We start from the raw sequence: 23025 nt of genomic DNA on the forward strand, positions 1-23025 counted from the left end.
GGAAAAAAAAAACTAAGAGGAAACTTTAGTAGTCAACATGAAAAAAAAAACATATAAAAAGTGGCAAAAAGAGAAAAGTTTTTGAGACTGATATTACAATATTTATGTGCTGAAAGAGTGGATACCACCTCTAGAGAACGCACTAGGTCTGCTCATCGGCAAGACCGATTGTGCAGCTCATTGGAAATAAAAAAAATATCGAAAAAAATATTACCAAATACTTAAATGAATTTTTGATTTTTATAATTAGAATAGTAAATAAAAAATTTATTAATGGTAGGGGGCTGCTATGTTAAGTTATGTTAATAGGCTGAATTTATTATGAAACAGTGACTCAAAGCAAGTAATTCAGATGACTTGTTGGAATAGAGTGAATTAAATCAGGTCATTAATTCAAGTCTAATGATTATGATCGAGAGTTCAAATCAACCAATTCAGATCACAGATTTTTTTTTTTTTTTTAACAAACAAATATAACTGTATTGAGAACAAAAACACATAAATACAAAGAATATATATTCGTCGTCAAGAGGAAAATCCTGTCCAGGCGACAAAGAAAAGTAATACAATAAATTTAAAATAGAAATTTAAAAGAAGGAAAGAAAAGAAAGGGGGTATTACAATCATAAATTATTTTGCTCATCATAAGACGTCATATATTGTTGAACACTGTAATAATAGAAAAAAAAAAAAAAAAAAAAATTCATGAAACTATATATATATAAAAAAAAATAAATAAATAAATAAAAAAAAATAACAAAGGTAACATAAGAAATTCATTTGGATTGGCACAAGACTGGTATAAAAAATCAAATGCTTCCTTTAAAGTGAAAAATAGAGATCTAAATCGTCAATGTTCATCACAAATTGAAATAAAGCACGCTTAAAAGAAGAATATATTTTGATGTTTTGCAACTGAAATGGTAATTTATTATATAATTTAGGTGCTAAGTAAAAAAACTGTTTTCGTGAAATTTCTTGTGTAAAGAGGGGAATCTCATACATTTCAGTTGGTCTCCTTTCAGACACATTAGTTTTTAATTTGCATATTAATTTGCATTTAAGTCAATGATTCAGATCATTGATTTAAATCAAGGGATTTGGATCATTGATTTAAATCAAAGAATTCAGATCATTGATTCAAATCAAGGAATCAGGTCAGGATATCTGATTTGAAACACATGATTTACGAATCAAATGATTTCACTCTATTCAGCTCAGATTTTAATATCAGTTCACTTATCTGGTAGCGAGTGGGGGGGGGAGATATTTAATTTTAGAATTCCTTTGAATAAATAAATTTATTCATTATATCTTTTTTATAGTTATAATATAAATAATGCTAAATGGTAAAAATATTTTTAACTGTAGTAATTTTTAAAAAGACTATAAAGAAAATGCATTTCCTTTTTTATTTTGTTTCCTTATTTTTTCTCTGCGAACTTATGGAATTCTTTAAATGGAAAATCTTAATTTCTTAATAATAATTGCGTAAGAAACTTGTTTTACAAAAAGTTTGTAACTTAATATAACGTAGCATCACTGTGAAATAAAAATAGCTGAAATTTAAGAAATAAAAATTTAATTATAGAAAATCAACTAATTTGAATCACTGAACATTATATATATATTCTGTGATTTGAATTTGTACCAAACTCTAAATAGTGATTGCTGTTACTAATTTTAAACTATTTTAATTCATTAGATATTCTTGTCTTGCCAATTATAAAATTGCAAACTTTTCTATAACTTGACAAAGGAGGAGAAAACAGTTTATTAACTTCTTAAGGCAACAATTTTAGCTATAAGAGCATTTATACTTTTCTATGATTGATATTACACCAATTTTAGACTTGACTTAGGATCTTCAATGCAAACAAAATGTAATTAATGATTATGTTTATGAATAATTTCTCACTATTACAATTTTCATTTACATAATAAATTTAATAATAAAGAAATTATATATTAATCATTTATTAAAAATTCTCATTATGCAAGTATTATAGTTTTCCTCCATTTTTATTAGTATAATTTTTTTAAAGGTGTTAATTCTGTATTAATGTTTGAATTCTATTTTCTTTAATTTAGTTATTTTTAGAAAATCAGATTATTTAAATCGTTAGATTTGGTATGTTAGCTTAAATCTTGCTGTGACATGTTCAATTTACTTTGAATTTGAATTTTTTTTCAAATTTTATGTAATCTAAAAGTAATCCAATATAATGTTATGATTATTTTTGATTTGTATTAAATACAATTTATTTTTATTAAAAATAAATTTCGTTTTTGCGAGAAGAAAAATTTGTTTCACTACCTGTATGTAAATTGACTTGAAAATACCTTGAATAGTTGGGAGAATAAAATTCTTCTCTTTACGTATGATGTATTCTTTCAGTATAATATGTTTATATTTTTCTCCTATTCAGAAAAGAAACGTATGCGTGAGTCTACAACAAAGAAATCTTTAGAAGTTCGTCAGAGACAAGAAGCAGTGGGTTCATCGAAAACTCAAGATCATCAAAAAAAGAAACAGGCACAAAGCCATGCTATGACTCAAGAGCAGTTACTGGAAGAAGCTTCAATCACAGAATTGAAAAATCTTAAATCTCTTGGTGAGATAATTTTTTCAACGAAGTGAATTATACTTTTTTAAATGTTGAGCAGCTATTAGTTGCATTTTTGTGTGTTTTGTAAGATAATAATTGTTGTACATTCAAATTTACAATTTAATATAGATTTTTATTTATATATTTTTTTACTTTATAAAGTCATGCCAGATTAGTTTTTTTTTTTTTTTCAGATAGAAAATCTTTTAAAACAAGCATATTGGTACAACTTGTTAAATCAATTCAATAATTTTCTGTGGTTAATATTCCCAGTTCTGTTACTGTTCCATTTCTGTGGTCCAAATGAAAATGGGGTTAAAGTGTGAGGTCATTTTATTGCAAGTATACAAAACTGTAGCAAACATTTACTTGTAACTTTTAAATGAACTTAATTTCGACAAACGCATTAATTTTCTATCGTTTTTCTTTCAAATGTTTGTTCCCAGCATATGGTGGATATGAAAACCTGCTTTCTCAAAAAAAAAATCAAGAATGTTTATGCCATGTATTTGAACTCCAAAATGTACATCCTAATACAACACTTCCTAAAAAGAATGAATATAATTTACAAACAAGAATAATTTCAACATAAGTAGAGCATTTTAAAGGTTGGATTTGCATTAAATTGTCCATATGAGTATCAATAATCTTTACAGGTGAAACGATCTTTCAATAAATCAACAATTCCCTTCTCATTGTCGGACCAAACACTAAAACCTTTGTTTGTTGATGAAGCACTTGCGCTCAAATGAGCTTTCGAATAAACAAATTTATCAACTTTTTCCAAATTTTTGTTTTTTTAATTGAATTAGAATTTGGGAATAATAAATTTAGGTAATTTAACCTTTACCAAATCATTTGATTTTTTTCTTACAATTAGTTTCGTTATTGATTGACAGTTTTGACATGTTACTTAAGATTTCTTGATTTGAGTTTACAGTTAATAACAATTCCCTTTGAAGTTGTCGAATTTTCTTATTAACTGGGATATCCACAAAATAACATTTTCAGAATATTTTTCAATTGCTTTGGATTCTTTTTTTAGTTCATCTAGGTTAATTAAAGACTCAATTTGATTATCAGTAATTTTAAATGCTTTATATTTATCCATTAATATTTCTAGGATTTATGCTAGTTCAACAATTATGATTAATTAATTAAATTTTAATTGCTCTATGTAAAAGTTTGCAACATTTCGTTACAGAAATGTTCCAAAGACTGGAATTGGAAAAGAAGAAAACAAAATTAACCAAACAAACAAACACTGGTCCTTTTATTCGGTATCATTCTGTAACAATGCCTGTTATTGAAGTAGAATCTGAAAATGGGTAAATATAAATGTTTTTTGTTTTATTATTATTTAAAAACAAAATACTTTTTATTAAATACATTGTTTGTTCAAGCGACAAAATTCTGGAAAACTATATGTAGTTGGGCCTCGATTTATCAAATTGGCTGAGACCTACATAATCGTTCACTAAATTGAATATCAATTTTTGTAAAGAGTACAGTATAAAAATATCAATGCAAAATACCCTTAGATATATAGATATGAAAAAAAGTGATTGTTTACTACAAGCTTATAAGTTATATGTTGGGAAATGAACTTTAAAATGATCTTACTTTTTTTTATCCTCCTTACACCCACTGTATAAACCATATTTTTTTTTAAAAAATAATAAAAAATTGTAAATACTTTATTTTAATAATTTTTTCCAATCTGGGCACGGATTCTTGTGTTTCACATGATAACCATCTTGTTTAAAATTTTAATTTGGTGCAATTTTTTTTATTAAACTTTGATTTTACATTTAATTATGTTTTTATTTTTGCTTTTCTTTATTCCTTGAATCATGAAGTTAAGCAATGAACACAATTTACTACAATAAACTTTTAAAATTAATATCTGTGCTTAAGCATTATTTATTAGGTTTATCTAATCTGGAATAACAGTTAAAAGAAAAGGGATCTACCGAAAGGCAGTCATTCTCTGTGTTTTTCCCTGTTATCTTTTGAGTGCAGCCTTCAATTTTGCTGCCAAAATCCATAGAAAAAGCGTTTCGTATTATAAAAAGAATTTCATTGCATCTCTTTACTTAGAAGAATAAACACTACCTTTTTAACATCACTCCTTCAGAGTGCATGCTTTTTTAAAAAGTGCTTATTTTTAATTTGCATTTTTTAAAAGCCCCTGAAGGTACTTTTTTTTAATTCTGGGTTTGTAAAAAATGCTTCTGCATTATTTATCAGAAACTAGTTATTTTATTGTGATTATGTTTAGTTTTTGAATTTTATTGATTTTGTGTTTATAAATTAATAACTTTAAACAATAGAAAAAATATAATTTTCATTACTTCATAAGTCGTAATTATGATTATTTTTTTTTTGGAAAGTTATTAAAAATATTTTTTGAGTGCTTGAAAAGTACTTAAAAGGTGCTTATTTTTTGTTGAAAACTCTGGCTACGTATCCAGTGCTTTGGTTGTGGCTTTAATAAAATGCAACGATCTTAGAGTTCCTACTTTTTTGTTCTCTTTCTGAATTTGTTTCTTCTTAATTTATTTTCTGCTTTCTTTTTTTAATTTCATGTATGGGTCATTTTTGTATTTAGGTGCCATTTGCTGTCTGTCTGAAATTTTTTTTAGATATTTTAAGAAATTTTAAATGATTTTTCTTTGTGTCATAACTTACTAACAGAGAATTTCAATTACAGAAATTGCAATGTTTTAAGGTCCTAATTAAAAAAAAATAGTATTTTGAGGAAATTAAATAAAGGTAAACTGAAAATACAGTTGTCCAAAACATAAACACGAAAGTAACAAGATTTTCTTACTGATAACTAAGGTCTGTTGTATTTTACGAATGCGTAAAATTGTCAAAATTTTAGCTGGGCAGCAGGTTAAAAAGAAAAAGAAACTATTACACTTAACATGATGAAAAGACAAAATCGATATTTTTCTGACAATTTAAAAAAAGAAATCTTTATAAAATAATAGTAAAGAAAAATGTTTCTGTAAAGGTTTCATACAGTGCGTTTACAAGACTTCGTCCATTTTATGTATGTGTTCCAACAAGCAGCGGACGAAATATATGTTGCTTATAAATATTATGAATACATAAAGGTTTTTATGAAGGAAAAAATAAAATGGCAATGTTGGTCAAATAAATTAAATGAGCAACGTAAACAGGGTTGTAATTCCACAGGGAGAATAGGAAAAACCTGGAAAATATGCGAAATTTGAAAATCATCTAAAATAACAGGAAATTTTGAATTTTTTCCCTTATGATCTGGGAAAATACAGGGAATTTTTGTTTCTTATTTTCTTCTTTTGCAAAATGTTGACCTCTCAAAGTGCAAATTATTGATTATTTAAAGAGTATAATATATAGCATAACATATACAGAGAAAACACAGGGAACTTTTTTTTCCAGATTTGAGTTAAAACCCTGATAATATTACGACTAAAAGAAGAGTTAATATTCATGTTATGTCGATAGATATAATTTAGACTAGCATTTCTGAACTGATAGCAAAATTCAATACTAAAACAGGGCTCTGACGGTCCTTAAAAACTGCTTAGTTTTTATTTTGAAAATTAAGGGCCCTTAAAAGTACTTAATTTTGATTCAAGGTTCTTAAAAGTCCTTAATTTCTAGTATCACTAGTTGGTTGGAAAAAATTGTTTATCTTAGGAAAATATCCACAATTAAAAAGTATGTCTTTAGCCTAGAATGAGACCCTGTATCGAGGGTAGAACATTTTGAATGCGTGTGAGAGTAGGGGATACAAGCAAGTGAAAGAAAACATTGTTTTTTATTAAAAATTTTTTTTTCATTAAAATTTTCTTTCTTTCTGGATCATTCTGAAAGAAAACAATTTAGTGTGGGGAGAGGGGAGCGTGATAGTGCAGGTGGGTAGAGTTCTTGACTTATTTTTAGACAGTACTTAGGTACTTTATTAGCTTCGTATCAGTACTTTATCAGCTTAGGTAATTTATCATCGACACTTTTTGTTTTAAAAAGAGTGAAATGTTTGTTTTCTTTTTTCACTTTTGCTGTGTTTTTTTATATATATATATATAGCGCTGCATTTTAACAGCCTTTCTGATATATTTTATCTCTACTTTTTCTTTTAAAGTTATACAGATAATTAGATAACCGGTAAAATAGAAAATTGATTTTCTGCGTTGCAAGTTTTGTTTTAAGAATTTAGGAAAATTTTATATTGCTCTCTTGCCTTTTTGATTAATTGTGTTTTTTAAAATTTTGATAGCATATTTTAAAGAGCCTTCTTTTTCATCATTTTTCCTAAAAATCTGGCTATGGGAAACACTTAAGGAGAACACTTTTACCATATCAATTTTTCTGATAAAAATTGAGAGCTATTTTTTGTTTGGCTTTCCCTTTTAAAAAAAAAAACCAAGAACTTTTGTTTTCGTTATGATGCGGCAATTTTAACGAGCACTACTCATAGGCGTTTTTAAATCGATGTATCGCAGATTATCCACTTACCGCACATATCGGCAGTTCAATATAATTACTTTCATTTTATGCATTAGGAATATGATTTAAGACGACGCTCACAGTTTAACGTGCGAGGATTCTTGCCTATGCTAACGCTGTCGCTGTGCTGACGAAAACTATTTTGATTTCGTCTAGCTGTGAAGATGTTGATTACATTTTTAGCTACGAAGATAATGTTTGTGATGTTGAATAACGAAGAGCAAGGATCAGCGTTGAAATATAGAGCGCGATGCATAGTTTCTTTATTCGCCATTTTTTCCCTTGGGAGTTTACGTTTCTTGAAGATTATTTTTCAGCGGGACTTATTTTGCGATCGCTGTGCGTTTTATTTCGACCGGGTATAACGTTTCAAGTGAGACATTTGCTACTTAGATATCGTTGCGCATTATTTCGTCACTTTTTTTTTTCTGTCTGGATTTAACGTTCTCAATTATTTTCAGCAGACCTACTGTTCCTTGTCGATCACTGCGCAATCGCTATTATCTTACATTTTCATTCTGAACTTAATGTATTAATGAAAAGAAATCATGAATTTAAAAAAAGATTCTTTCTCTATTAGTTTTTTTAAAAGTGATACAATTGAATATTTTATGTATTTAATATAATATTTTATGTATTTATAATATTTTATGTATTAAAGTAATTTCAGGGTGGCCACCCACCTGGAAAACCTGGAATTATCAGGGAATTTTTTTATACTGGAAAAAACCTGGAAATATCAGGGAAATTTGGATAAAAACCTGGAAAGATCAGGGAATTTTAAAGAAAAGCTGGAAATTTTTTCTTTGATAATTTTTTTAATTTCACTAATTTAATTTATTTACTAATTTTCTTAATTTAAATTATTTCATCGATTATACCCACTTTTTTAGACGGAAATGTATCGCTAAACAGTTGAAAAATCATTAACTTAACAATACTTTGTCTGCATCAAAATTTGCTCCATTACAGCTCTGTCAAACTAGAATACCACATAATATTCTCCCACGGTTTGCTAAACGAATGCAGAAACCTTTGACCGCTATGGGGCTGTGCAATTTAGGAAAGATTCTGGTGGAGATGGAAAAGGGGATTAGGATATTAGCTTCTGTTTTTAAATTCTGTCCTTGGGCTGAATCCATTTATGGCTCAAGTTTGTTCCGATACTTTGGTGGTAATTTTTTTTTCTATTTTGACAAAATGTTTTTGTATTTTTAACTTTATAAAATTCTCCAAAAATTGTTGGTTATAATTTAATAATAATAGATTTTATATTGCACTCTTTTTCTGAAAGCTTTTCTATTCCCATTCAAAGAAATCTGTAAATTATTTTTTCTCAGCTAACCAACCAATCACACATTTTTTTACAATCGCTAACAGCAATGTTTGTCGATAAATCGTTACAATTGTTGCATTAAGCTAATTTTTTTCTATTTCATTTTAACCTTTTATAACATATTTTAAAAAAATGTTTTTTTTTTTAAAGAACCAACTATATATTAATATTTAATTTTACTCTTTTGTTGGTCAATATACGATTTTTGATTCAAAATTTTCCACCAAAACATTTGAAAAATAAATAAAAAATCTTGCCAAATTGCCAAAATAAATTTTTTTCTCAAGATGATATGTTAAAAAAATAACATTTTGAATAAAATATTTTATAATATAGACACTTTCTTGTACACATCCTACACTTTATAAGAAAAAAGAAACAAAAACCTGGAAATTTTAAGATTTTTATCTGGAAAACCTGGAAAAATCAGGGAAATTTGAAATCTGATTTGAATGGCCACCCTGAATTTATACTTTGTCATAAAAAGTTAGTTTTTTTTAATTTATTTAATTCACTTAAATATAATAATTTGATTAGTTTTTAAACCAATAAATCTTCAGTAGCTTTTAGTTTAAAAAAAATTCAAACAAAGCCTACATTTAATTAATTTGTTTTTATTTTTGAGGAAATTGAAACAAAGTTTGCATTATTTCTTATCTTTTTTTTTAAATTGGCTGTTCGTTAAAATGACTAAATTTTTTTAAATTAAATGAAAAGTTAAGCAAGGTTTTAACGCTTTTCAATAATTTAACAATATTGCTCTTAAATATAGAATATTTTTTTTAATTTTTTTAAAAATTCCTTCAATATGTGTTCGTTTAATAATTTGTTAGATAGTAAGTATTATTTTTAAACATTTAAATCTTTAGTCTATTTCATTTTCAAAAAGGAAAATAATAATAAATAAATAAATAAACTTGCATTTATTTTTACATTAAAACCATTTGACCATTAGTCAATACAACTTTATTATTTTAAATAAGTAATTAACAAAATCCTAACGATGTTTCAAAAGCAAATTTTTTTTTTCGGCAAATAATTTAAATTTTTTTTTATTTAAGTGGACATTTCCTTTTTTTAATGTATGTGACATATTTTGTAACAGTTTTATTATTATTTTTAAAAAATCTAAATCATTTTTAGTTTTTAAAAGAAATTTAAATGAAGCTTGTGTTTGTTTTTACTTTAAGACAGTCTTAAATCAATCCATCTTTATTTTAATTGAAAAAATTAAGCAATGCTATTGATGTTATAGAAGCAATTTTTTTTTAGAATTAAAATTTTCTTTTGTTTTAGATTTATTTCTTTTATTTATTTTTGATTGATTTAAAGATTTCAGATTGATAAATTTCAAACATATGTTAAATCACGATGTCTGACTGACGATCTATCGCGATATAAAATTTCTTACAACGCCCAGACCTATTTTTACATAAACTATAATAATTCTTGATGATTTTTTTTTATCACTGGGTAGGCGGCCGATTTATTTGGCCAGATGTTTGACTATTCAGCCAAATCACTATTGATTATTTCCTATTTTATAAAATAGTAATATAATATTAATATATATATATATATATATATATATATATATATATATATATATATATATATATATATATATATATATATATATATATAATCCATTTTTGCATCCAATTTTCATTACCTTTTATTTATTTGACAAATTATTCTTTATAATTTCAGACAATACTTAAATTATTACGAACAAAATTCTTTTATCGTCTATTATTTTAGTTCCTTTTGTATATATATACAAGTCACAATACTTTTTAATTGAAAAAAATTCTAATTCCTCAGGTGCAGTATTGCTTATCACACACAGTGTAAGCATAACATTTTTTACAATTAAAAGCAGACTATTTCATGAAGATTTTTATAAATGATGTTTCTGATTCCACTACGTTTTTTTCCCCTTCATTTACAATAAATTTTGTACTTAATGAATTATTTCATTTCAATTTCTAGATATGCAATTTTTTCATTTTTATTTCAATTGATCCATATTTGCATCCTGCCTTGTCCTGTGTTTCAATATTTATGTTAGCACTTATTTTAACTATCATTTCTGTTTCTCAGTTCTTAATTTTAATTAATAAGTTTTCCTTGTAGTTTATTTATTTCTTTTTCCCTGATTGTTAGGTACTAAATATATTCCAATTTTAATTATTAAATTTTTTATATTAATTTTGTGGTTTTAATAAATCTTTAACTTATTATAATTAGGTTTATTTAACTTATTTTAAAATAATTGTCTTAACTTCAATAAGCTTATATTTGTTAGTTTCTTTTCGTCTTGGTTTAGTATTAGAGCATTCAAAATAATATTTTTATTGAATTTACTATCTTAATTTATATATTTCTATCTGTTTACATAGTTTTTTTCTATTTTTAAAATAGAAAATTTTAATGTTTAATCTGAATTCTTTGAGTTTTTCTTTATATTCTTAAAAGCTATGTGAGGTGATTAAATGCAATTTAATTTTAATTAAATACAGATTATTTGTATTAAACATTTCTTTATGTAGTATTTTTTTAAACATTTTTTAAAGAATGACTGAGTTGAAGAAAAGCTATTCCATTTTTTTAATCTATTATTATTAATCTGTGATGTTTTATTTGATGATAAATAATCATTATGCCATTTTTAAGGTTCTTAATTTCTAGAAAAAAAGTCCTTAATTTTTTTGATGGAAGTCCTTAAAAGTGCTTAATTTTTGCTTTGATAAAAGAGTGGAAAACCTGCAATATGAGCAGATTCAAAAAACACATTTTCAATATTAGACAATAATTTCATGAATAATAATATTGTTTTTAAAAAAAAACTTGAAAATAAAGCATTGATTTGCATTGCCTTCTCAGAATATTATGTTTGTAAACTTGTTAGAGAAGTAAATTCCACTAAAAGTTGACACTTTTTTTTTAAATAGTCCCTCAATCGTAGCGTTTTTAAAAAGAGCTTATTTTCGATTTCTATTTTTTAAAAGCCCTTAAAGGTGATTTTTCAATTGGGTGTTTTTAAAACGTACTTAATTTTCCCTTTTCGAAAATGAGATTTTTTTTCTTTACTGTGTCGACTTTCGCCGCTCAATATACAAAAGTGTGCTTTTCACATTGTTCTATTCAACATTTTCACAGTTAATAAAACCACAATCTATTTTGGCCTATCATCAGTCCATAGCGTATGAAAGCTCCACTCATTTTACATGTTTGATGAAATAATTACAAGTCTGCATGTCCGTTTACAGAGAAGAAATTAGTAAGATTCTAGCACTAGTGTGCAACTCTGCTGCATTTTGCAAGATATTCGCAATTTTAACCATCATTTTCCTCCCTCTAAAATTGAACCAAAAAATCTCTTTTTATGATGGCTAACTGATATAATCAAGAAAAAGAATTCTTTGTCAAAAACTAGTTATTTTATCATGATCATGTAAAATATGTGAAAATTAATTTTCCTTTAGTTAGTGTGTATAGTGCTTAATTTTTTTTTTTTTTTTTTTTTAGTGCTTAAAAAGATAAAAAGTACTTAAAAGATGCTTATTTTTGTTGAAATATTTTTCTGCGGACCCTGACAATGCAATATTGGCATAAATTTTTTCTCCTTGTAAACTAGCTCATAACCGAGAACAATTTTAGGAGTGATTTATTGAGACTGAGGTGTAAAGACCCCTGTTCACTATTTCAAAAGATAAATTAAATATTAAACTTCATTATACTTTAAAAAATGTCATGTCTGTTACCATTGATAATTTTTCTCATAAAATGCAAATTGATACATTATTAATATTGCAAGAGGTTCATATAATTTCTTTTTTATCTAATACAGAAACAAATAATAAGGCTAAATCTTTAATTATATTTTACAGTACGTTATGATAAAACGATACTTAAAAACATTTTAGAATGGTAACAGACATGACAAAAACAAATTTAAAAATCTTGATTTAATGTATGATGGGACTTGAAAGTTAAAATAAACACTAATTTACATTATTGTGGGCTGAAATTTAAGTGGTTTAATTTTATTAAACATGTCTGTTAACAGACATGGCAATTTTCAACAAATATGACAAAAATATAACAATTTTTTTAAAAATAAACTGTAAGAAAAAATTTAAAATAATATGAAAGATTTATGTACATTTAATTATTTTTAAAATTTATACTTAATTTACAATTTTATTTCATTATACTTCAATTTCTCAAATGGCACCCAATTGTGAAAATGTACCATGTATAATGAAATGGAAGACATTTTTTTCAAGTTTTCAATACTTAAAACAAATTTTAATAATTATTGAAGTTTAAATTATACGAAATTTATTTTTCACAGCTTTCTAGATTCCTGCAAATGCAAGGCCTTTGTAACAAATCTTTTTTTACTTCTTTTTTTTTTGTTCTAATTTTAACCTATAGCTTTTTTTTTTTTTTTTTGGCAGTGTTTTTATATAAGTAGAAACAACTGCCATCTTTTCTATTTCATATGTATGGTAAAATAGAAAACAAGGTTTTTGAATTTCCATGCTAAAAACAAATTTTTTTCAAGGGGAAAAAAAATGGAAATTTCTATAATTTAATTATTAGAAATTTTGTTTCTTGGGACTCTCTAGAATCTTACAAAATGTGGGATCGATGTAAAATGCCTGGCTGGCTTTCTCTACTCTTACAATGGCACCATTTTTCCTTAATGTGGGTCTATGTATATTTATAATGTTGTCAGTGGTGTTATCTTGAGCCATTAAGACAAGGGGTGCGATTGTTCTTGTTTTCCAGTGCCGCCATCTATAACCAAAATTTAAGCCTCTGCCACACTCATATGTCACAACCGTTTATAGGGCAGGCCCATTCATTCATCTACGAATCGTAATTTTTACCTGAACTAAAGAACAATCAATCTCCAATTCAGTATGTATAATATGCTGCAGTTCAGTATGTATAATATAAGCAGGTGTATAATATGTTATGCGAACATGGAGTACTTTGTGACCCGACAAATTTAACGTGCACCAGTCACCATTTACTTCACAGGGAGTCTTTGGCAGGCTGAATTCAAACTCCCGTTCTCACGAACGTGAGTCCAGCCCCCTGCCAACCAGGCTATCCCCTATATTTATAATCTGGGGTCTATGTAAAATGCCTGGCTTTCCTCACCCTCACAATGGCATGGTTTTTAATTATTTAAGACATTATATTTCTAATTGTTTTTCAGTGTTGAAAAGAACAAAGTAACTGGTAAATGCACAAGGAACTTTGTGACCTTCCCCGACCTGCAAACGATGAAGCGGAACTTCAATTTTGAAAAGCCCAAGCCAGTTGAAAGAAGTACATGCATTGTGACCAGGCTTCCAGCAAGATATTTCGATCCTCTCACAAAGCACCCGTCTGCAAATCTCACTGCATTCCGCATCATACGTGAAGCTTACTATACTCAACTGGAGAAGAAGGTCGATCCTAGGCTCCCTCATGTAACAAAATGGCTGGAATGGAGGAAACAAATGCGGGCTGCTAAACAAAATCTCAAAGCTTTGAAAGGACAGTGACCATGCATCACCAGGGTGCTCTGTAAACGCTTCCCTTAATCTGTCTTTAATGAAGTTGGTTGGTTCCTGTTCGATTTCTATTGCCGTATGGCAGAAGTTTGATATTTTAGCAGCTGTGAATGTTCCTTAATTTTCAGTCTGTGCGATAAAAGTTAAAAAATATATATAATTTGAAAAGAGGTATTTCCCTTCATACAGAATTCTATTTTTATGCGATACCTCGGAATAAATGATTCTGAGTGAAACAGAAGCGAGTGAACTTTAAAAATAAATAAAAAAAAACTTCTGAAAAGTCTGAATAATGACAAGAATTTAACTTGCAAAAGTTTGGAACACTCTCTATTAGGAGACAACTATTCTATTGCTTAGAGAATATTTTGTATGTTTTAATTTTCCAATGAAGAGCAATTCATTATAAAAAGACTTCATTGTAAAAAGACTGTATATACTTTAAAATTACCAAACCTGCTTAATTGCTGGATGAAACAGAGAATAATTGAAACATGATTGCAGTTAAACAGACAGAACCGTGCATAAGGGATGTTTCTAATTTTGATTCACTTTTCCTCTGATTGAAATATTAATTTGTGACTTTCAATGTGTAAACTTTTTCTCGTTTTTATTTTTGATATGAATTCTAAAAACATGTATGTGTAGTTTCTATATACACCCAAAAAGCAGGAAGTGCACTGTTGCAAGAAAATAGATTAATAAACAAACCTCTTGTGAATTTAAGAATCTTCTTGTATTTGGTCAGTACCACTAAAATGCATATGATCAGGGGAAAAAACATTTTTTGTCACTTGTAGAAATGCTTGTTCACATTGTAAAAGTAAAGGGGGGGAAACGTTTGTACTATTAAGGGTTTCTTGCTTGTTTATTTTGTTTACCAAAGGAAGCGTTTTGAGTTGTTTATAAAGTTATGTATAATCTATGTTTGCTCGTTGTGATTGATTTCATTCTGAAACCATACTTCTATCATCAGTGCACATTGTTTGAGAGTCCTCATTTTATGCATTGTTATGGCAACCACTGCTGCTTGATATTTTTTTAGAATTCTTTTTTTGAGATATTGGACCGGAAAGAATTTATGAAAAACTTCTCGAGTTCTGATTTAAAGAGAATTTCATCATTTGAACTATGCTCAAGAATAAACAGTGCACATGTGTCGTCATTGTATGCATTGCTATGGCTACTGCTGCACACTATTTACTCTTGAACATAAATTATCAAACAGAAGCGGTCGCCATCGCAACTCATACAATGACGACGCATGCGCATTGTTTACCCTTGAACACACATGACCTTATAAAAGAAGCATTTTGTATGTCACATTTAAAAATATATTGTGAAAATAAATGGCATTTCTTTGATTTATTCTTTGTTAACAATTTGTATTAAAAAGTATTTAATTATTTTTTATGTGTATTTCATTATTTGTTTTAGAGACTAACAAATAAGCACCACAAACTTTTTTGAGCACAATTTTCACAAAACATTCATTTTCAGCAATTTGTTCGAAGGAAAAGGCTGTTGACGATTGTAAAAACAACGGTAAGTGCTTTATGATAGATTTCAAAAAAGCAGCTTGACAACAATGTTATTTCTATTGCTAATGCTATGAATGCTAAAATGGAAGTGTAGCAAACCTGATAATGCAAAATTAATTTTTGAACTAATTTTTTTCTCCAATAAGTAACTTATCATACAAAAATTCCAATTTTGTCGTTTACATTGATTTTTGTATTGCGCAGGAGGTGTCTTGCAAGGAAAAGTTTTATTTCTAGAACACCTGAAAAATCAGAAAAATTCAAAAATGATTACATTTCTGACAAATGGATATTTTCTTAAAGCATTTTTAAAGCCTCAGTCAACACTGCTTAAAGGAATACCATTGGTTTCAGCTAATTCTATCCAATTAAACGTGTTATTCGATTAAAAGTATAGTGCATTATTCTATTTTAAATGCTAAATTTTTTACAAAATTTTTCTTTTTCTGATGGTATCTAATGCAGAGTTTAATATTTTGGTTAAATAAACTCAATTTTATGATCAATTAAAATTAAAGCTGTCAGTGTTATTATCGAAAAATATAAATGTTATTTTAAGTTATATAAAAATGAATCAATGCCAATGAAAAGTATGATATAGGTAATATCACTTTATTCCCTTTGAAAAAATCAGTAATTGAAGATTGTTTCGATTTATTTAATTCGTCAATTCATCAAAATTCGATTCTCTTTTTTTACTAAGGCTTCCATGACTAGCGTATTCCTTTCGAATGCTTTCTGATTTTTTTTTTTTTTAAACTCTTGATAATTGATTTGTTATTTCAGTTTGGGATTTTATGAAATTTATTTGCTTCCAAGACTTCTATCTTTTCATTTAACTTAAATTATTCCTTTTCGCGCTCTTCGTGCGACGAACTCAAGAGTTATGCACAGAAATAAACAATAATTATTTTACTTTCGAAAAAGAAACACTGTCAACAGGTTTTTGAAACTTATCAAATCTAACAGTGCACCGGGAAGAGACCAAAAGTCTTGACTGCGAAACGAATAACTTTGTACTTTTTTATATTCCAAATGTTGTTGAGTAAATTGAAGAGGGGTAAGACTGCCTTAGTTAACCGCGGGCATAGGGTTGGGGACCCCTGGTTTAAAGGAAGAAATTTAACATTTGTTTCATATAAAATGATTTGGTTCTATTAAATTTTATTCGTATAAGCGAGTTGTTCGAGTATCCAATACACAAATAAATGGGGACTACTTTTTTTTTCTTTATCAAGAAAAAAAGGTTTTAACTCTGGTGCACAATAATAATTTAGAAAAAAAAAAAAAAAAAAAAAAAAACATTTGAAATCACTGGCATGAAAAGTTTGAATTGATTGAAAATAGATGTTTTATGTAAAGAAATAATAAATTATTATATTTAAAGGCAAAAAAGAGCCTAAGACAGGCAGCAATTTTTTTTTTTTAGCAAAATTCTGTAATATAGTAATTATAACTGTAAAAACAATTTTGATAAAATATTCTAAAACTTATTTATTTTTGTTTTAGGCGGTATTACCCTCAGGCATAAACTTATGATTTTAATATGTGTCTTACTTTCGAAATTATAAGTTATTTCTCATAAATTTTGCACCTGTGCGGTGTGGAAAATTTGTGAGACATAATTGTTCATAAATTCCACAGTAAACTTCTTTTTAAATTTCACCAGTTTCGTTTGAAAATTACAAATCACCGTATGTTTTTCAAATTTACCGATAAATTGGAACAGAATATCTATTGCTACTATTGCCTTGACTCGAATTTTTTTTTTATTATTATTATTATTTTAATTATTTATAACAAGTTGGTTATATATTGAAATAAAAATGCCCTTAAATAAAAACTTAGCACTCGATAAAACTCAGTAAACGCGGTCAAAAACATCTAGGTGGAATAGAAATTCATTAGTAACTTACATTCTTTATCTTCAACTGAATCAAACATTAAATTATCAAGTTATGTTCTTTAAAAAAAAAAAAATTTAAGTTGAAAATCTTATTCTATAAGAACTTAACAAATCAAGTGCGGTGGGTATTACATAAAGTCTCGCACCATAATGCACAAAAATTGAATTTGTTCCCAGGCGCTGCAAACCATAGTAACTCTTCTTCTTGACTTTGTGTGGCTAAAGACGGCTCTAGTAAAGAAAGGGTTAACCTAAAATGTCCGTGAAGCCTACATCAATCACCTATACAAGAAAACATTCCTATACATCATATCGAGTTTTAAAGTTATGATTAATTTTGAAACAAGAAAAACGGATCTTTATGGATTAAGAACTTGATCTTTTGGTCGGGCTGTCTTACTCATATTGGCCTATATTTTTCCCTAATATTGACCAATGCCGGATTAAGCACGTGCGTAGGGCACCAATGAAAAAACTCTTTCTACTAGAAATATTTTTTTACACATTTTAATTCGATTTTTAAGTTCTTACATAGTTTTAACTAATTTGATATTGTATTGTAATTATTTCAATCACGCGGTCACGAAAAAGAAAGTTCTGTATTAACAGTATCCCATCACAAAATGACCAATAATTTTTTTCTAACGGACCACCTATATAGTCGGTGAATAGCTGAGACCTGAAATACAAAACTACGGCAAGTGACACATTTTCCTTCGTATTTTTCTCCCTGAAAATAATGAAATCAATGGCGAAATTATCATACCAATAGTTTCGAAGCTATAAGCGTTTTAAGTACAAAATTGTACTATAAGTATTTACGAATCTGACCTGAACACAGAGCTTTATTATCGCCTAGACCAGGGATGGCGAACCAATGGCACGAGACAAAATATTTTGGGTACGCCACCGATTACAATTGTTATTATACTATGAATTGTTATTACACGAATGTTATTATGCTATGAAGCATATGAAACAATTAAATTAAAATTCACAAAAATGAACAAAATAAACAATTAATGCTAAAAAACAATTAATAACCATAAAAAACAAGCCAACAATAAATAACTAGCAAAAAAAACAAAAAAATACAGTCCTGCTTAAACTAACATCTTACAACCTAATAATATAAGTTATTTGTTATCTAATCTGCAACAACAGAAGTCACACTGATGTTACTTTAAGTTGTCTTAAGACATGGCAAAATGTATTTTTTTTTTTCAATGTAAATAAAGAGTTTTGATTTGATAGTATTTAGTATTAATATTTTTCCAATAATCACGAAGTCAAAATTATTTGACGGCACGTCTGTGACCTCATTGAAAAATTTTTTAGAAAAAAATGGCACGTTGGTGTAGAAAGGTTCGCCACCACTGGCCTAGGCCCAGTAGGCATGGTCCTAGGGCCCAAAATCTGTATGGGGCCTCGAAAATTAGTAAAATGTCCTCAACATTACTATTTCTTTTAAATATAAGAAACATTTTTTCTAAAAAAAAAAAAATTTCATTTTTTTTTTTTTTAATTTTAAATTTTTTTTTATATCGTGATATGACGAAACTCACGTAAAAATAGCACTAATCAGATTCGAAAGTAAGATGGGCTAGCTTTGTGTTCGTTTAACTAATGAATAATTACAGCTTAATGTTTCAGCAAAAGTTCTTGTTAGTGGTCACCATACTGTAGCCGTTTTAACTATTTTTATTTAAAACTTTATGTTATGAGTTGAATCAGGTATTACTATAAAACAGGATTTTGAAATTCTCAAAATTACTTGCTGAAAAAAAATTTTTTTTTTTTTTTTTTTTTTTTTTTAAAACGAACTTTTTTTTTAAAGAAGTCTATTGCATTGAATACTTTCAAATGTATGAATATTTTGAGTAAAACTTTTTCATTAAATATGAATTTTAATTTTTTAAAATGTGTTATATCTGAATAAACTATTATTTAAATGAGTTTTTAATTATCTATGAGCATTATTTATATTTTGGATATTTTTTATGTCTTGAAATAAATTTTTTAATAAAAATTATAATTAACGACCTTAATATCTTAGAATACGTGCTGAACTTGTAGTTATATCTAATCAAAGGTGGGTTAGGTTTGTGTTGGTTTAAAATGCTAAATAATTACATCTTACAATAAAAATAATTCAGCGAATCAGTGACATTTAGAAAAAATTACTAACATCAATTGTTTGTGGTCAATAAACTATTTTTATTTTGGCATAGCATATTTTGTGTTAATCTATAGATGCGTTACTTTATCTTCGAAGATAATCTTCAATTGTCTGCTTTTAAAATTTCTTAGAACGTTTCTCTTGAATCATGCAGTTTAATAGATTTTTTTTTTTATTGTTAGGACTACTCTTCAGTAATTTAATTTCAAACATTCTGTAAAGGGCCCAGAAAATCTGGACCTGCCTTGATCGGTCCCCGCCTAAACAAGTGACGCGTACAATTTCTTATGATGGATTGAATGAGACTACACACGTCAATGGATCAAACACTGCCTGACCTCTATTTAACGAAGTCGCTATATCCCGATAACAAGTTCGTTGTATGGAAAATTCGTTAAAAAGAAAATAAACTTTTAAAATACTTAAACACAAAACGGGTTTTAAATTCATTAACCCTAGACATAATTAAAGTAGCAATTGATACACCGCTATCTTATAAACTTTTTTTTTTTAATGGCGGCCGTTTGGGGATTGTCCCGTTGGCCACAGGAATGCCAGAACTGCTACTCTTTTCTCGTTACCCAGTGGGCACCTGTGGCGAAGCAGATTCGCCCACGTCACACAACCCGTTTATAGGGCGGGTCACATTCACATAACATCCATGCCCTGAGTAGGATTCGAACCCGCGGCCTCTCGGCTCCGCAAGTCAGGCAGCGCTAACCACTCGGCCCGGCTTTTCTTGTAAACTAGTATCTACTATTTGTTTTATGCATCTTAACCATAAAAGAAATCTGCATGGAAAGCAAGAATAGAGCAAAACATTATGCAGAGCTACATACATTTTTAACTAAAAAAAAAAGCTAAATTTATGTGTAAAATTATAGTTGCATTTAATATAAAATTAATTTTAAACATACAATGCCACATGCGTTCTTAAATTTAATTGCTACTCATGAATCCTCTAATTTTGTCTGAGTTTTTCTTTTTAACTGCAAACAAAAGGGGAAAGATATTTTACCACTTTCTCTAAAAATTAAGTGGCTTTGAATTGTTAATATCCCCCATAAAATGCGTAAACAAGTTTGAAAAGTTCGGAAATATTTTGGGAAAGTGGATCTCAAAGCTCGTTGAATAAAAAATTCACTTCGCTATTTGGAAGTTATTTTACAAAGAAATTTCCAAAATGTTCTTGATTCATCGAAGAAAAAAAATCGCAAAATGGAATAGAAGTGCGACTGTAGTTCAAAAGGTGCAGGAGTTTAATGTATTAAAATTAAAGTATTACTTCCGACGCATATGCTTTATATTGTTGTCAAAGGTAAAATATATTTTCCGATGAGTCTCGTGATTGATCTCTTTTAGTTCAGCGTATATCACCGGACTAATAAACCTGTAAATAAAGTGATTTTTGACTAACCATGGTTTACCCGAATTCGTTACTTTCTGAAATTTTCAAGTTCCAGAATGTTACCCAAATGATTCCCAATAATGTGGTTTATAATCTGATATCAAACTTTGTGTTTCATTAGTTAGTAATTTATGTAACTTTGTTTAACCATGAATTAACGCCTTTCCTTTCAAATGAATACATTTTCTTTTAATATTTCTTGTATCAAAAATTTTACCTCACCTTATACTCTAAATATCACTGTATTTTAATTTTGAATCCAATTTTTTTAGAGTTGATTAACAGAACTGTGCACATTCGAATTTTAAAATTAATTTTCTCTGAACTCATTTATATGCTATGCTTTGGGGATTGAAGAAGTCCTGCCACTATCTTAACCCTATACGATTTTCCTCTGATTAATTATTAGACTAGGTTTACAAATGAAAAAAGCATTTATTTCTCCTCTTATGTCAAAATATCGATGTAGCTTAAGAGAAATGCACTTAAATTCACTCAAGTAAGGTTGAGTGCTAATATTTCAAGTTTGCTCTCTGAAAATATTAAAGTAACACAGTCACAATGTAAGCAAAAGAAAATAAGTCGGAACAATATATTTAAAGAAGGATAAATTTCTGAGTGATAAACATTAAAAACATCACGCTTTAAATTTTATTCAATTCTAAATTCATAATAATTTTCGGGTTTATCATAATTCATAATAATTATCGGGTTTTCATATAAATCCACATTAATTTTCGGGTTTAAGCCAAATATACAATTACACTTAATGCTGTAATTTCAAAACTCAACAATACGAGGGTTGCTATTTATATTTCTGGCCTAATAATGAAAAAACAAATATGTAGGATCGAAATTGGTTTTATTGTTTTTCAAAATATTCTCCATGATGATCAATACACTTTTACATGCGTATGAACCAAATTTCAAAGCACTTTTTCCAGTCCGGTTGAGGTAACTCCAAAACATGCGTTTTGAATGCATCAACCGCTTCTTCGGGGGTCGAAAATCGTTATCCACGTAATTTATTTTTGATGTGTGGGAATAAGAAGAAGGCATTGGGTGCCAAATCAGGGCTGTACGGCGGATGACCCATCAGTTCGATCTTTCGCTCCGTCAGAAATGCCTTTGTTTGAGTCGATGTGTGAGAGCTCGCATTGTCATGATGAAGAATGATTCGCCTGCTCTTCTGCTTTTTTCGAATTTCTCCGATGACTTCTGGCAAACAAATGGTCGTGTACCATTCAGAATTGACCGTCCTGCGTTGCTCTAACGCCACTGTTGCCACATGACCGTTAATGCCGAAGAAACAGGCAATCATTTGTTTCCATGTGCTTCTTCCTCGAACAACTTTTGTTGGTTTTGCCTCGTATTGGAACACCTATACAGTTGATTGCAACATAAAAAGCTCTCGAGCTATGGCGAAATACAAAAAAATAAAATCAACATTTGGGGGTCCAAACTTTGGATCGCTCACCCGACTAAACTATTGGGAAAATATTTCCTAGATTACGGCTACCCCTATATTACGAGGGTTAGAAAATCGAATCCATTGAACAAAAGTTATGTTTATTCAGAAAAAGTATGTTTTTATATCAGATTACGTAACTTGAAATAAAATATCTGCCCCAATTAATTAGCTTATTTGAGGTCACACACTCGAACTATTAAGATGGAGTCCTAGAACGTGAAGATCCGATCATTAAATCAAAAGTTATTCAGGGTGGTCCTTCTTTTGCTCACTGTAGGTTAATGTTACCAATTTGCGACATCTCACAGGGGAAATTTGATTAGGAAAAAAAAAGCTATTCATGTTGTCTACTCTTGTCCCCTATGTCCTTTTCCTCTAAATATAATGCTGATCATAAAATACCAATTTTATAAACCTCTTAAATCCGCTTACTATATCGTTAGGAAGGGTTTTTCAGGACGAACCATTATAAAAATGAAAACTCTTTTTCAGTTTC

General features: G+C 28.2%; 1 protein-coding gene across 6 annotated transcripts in view; it reads left to right on the forward strand.

Moving 5' to 3' along the window:
- The window catches only part of YL-1 (Vacuolar protein sorting-associated protein YL-1), a 41189-nt gene that overhangs the window by 8324 nt on the left and 9840 nt on the right, over positions 1–23025 (forward strand). For 5 of the 6 annotated variants that reach the window (XM_087150775.1, XM_087150777.1, XM_087150788.1 and 2 more), the window contains exons 5-7: positions 2430–2615; positions 3814–3937; positions 13685–15432. In XM_087150775.1, the coding sequence (XP_087006901.1) occupies positions 2430–2615; positions 3814–3937; positions 13685–14015 (641 nt within the window). In that variant the 3' untranslated portion in view covers positions 14016–15432. Of the gene's footprint in view, positions 1–2429; positions 2616–3813; positions 3938–13684; positions 15433–23025 lie in introns of those variants that run through there. The other variant, XM_087150809.1, reaches the window with a different exon arrangement.

Source organism: Parasteatoda tepidariorum, chromosome 1 (assembly GCF_982258835.1).
Source record: "Parasteatoda tepidariorum strain Cologne lab strain chromosome 1, Ptep-v5.0, whole genome shotgun sequence".
NCBI lineage: Eukaryota > Metazoa > Arthropoda > Arachnida > Araneae > Theridiidae > Parasteatoda > Parasteatoda tepidariorum.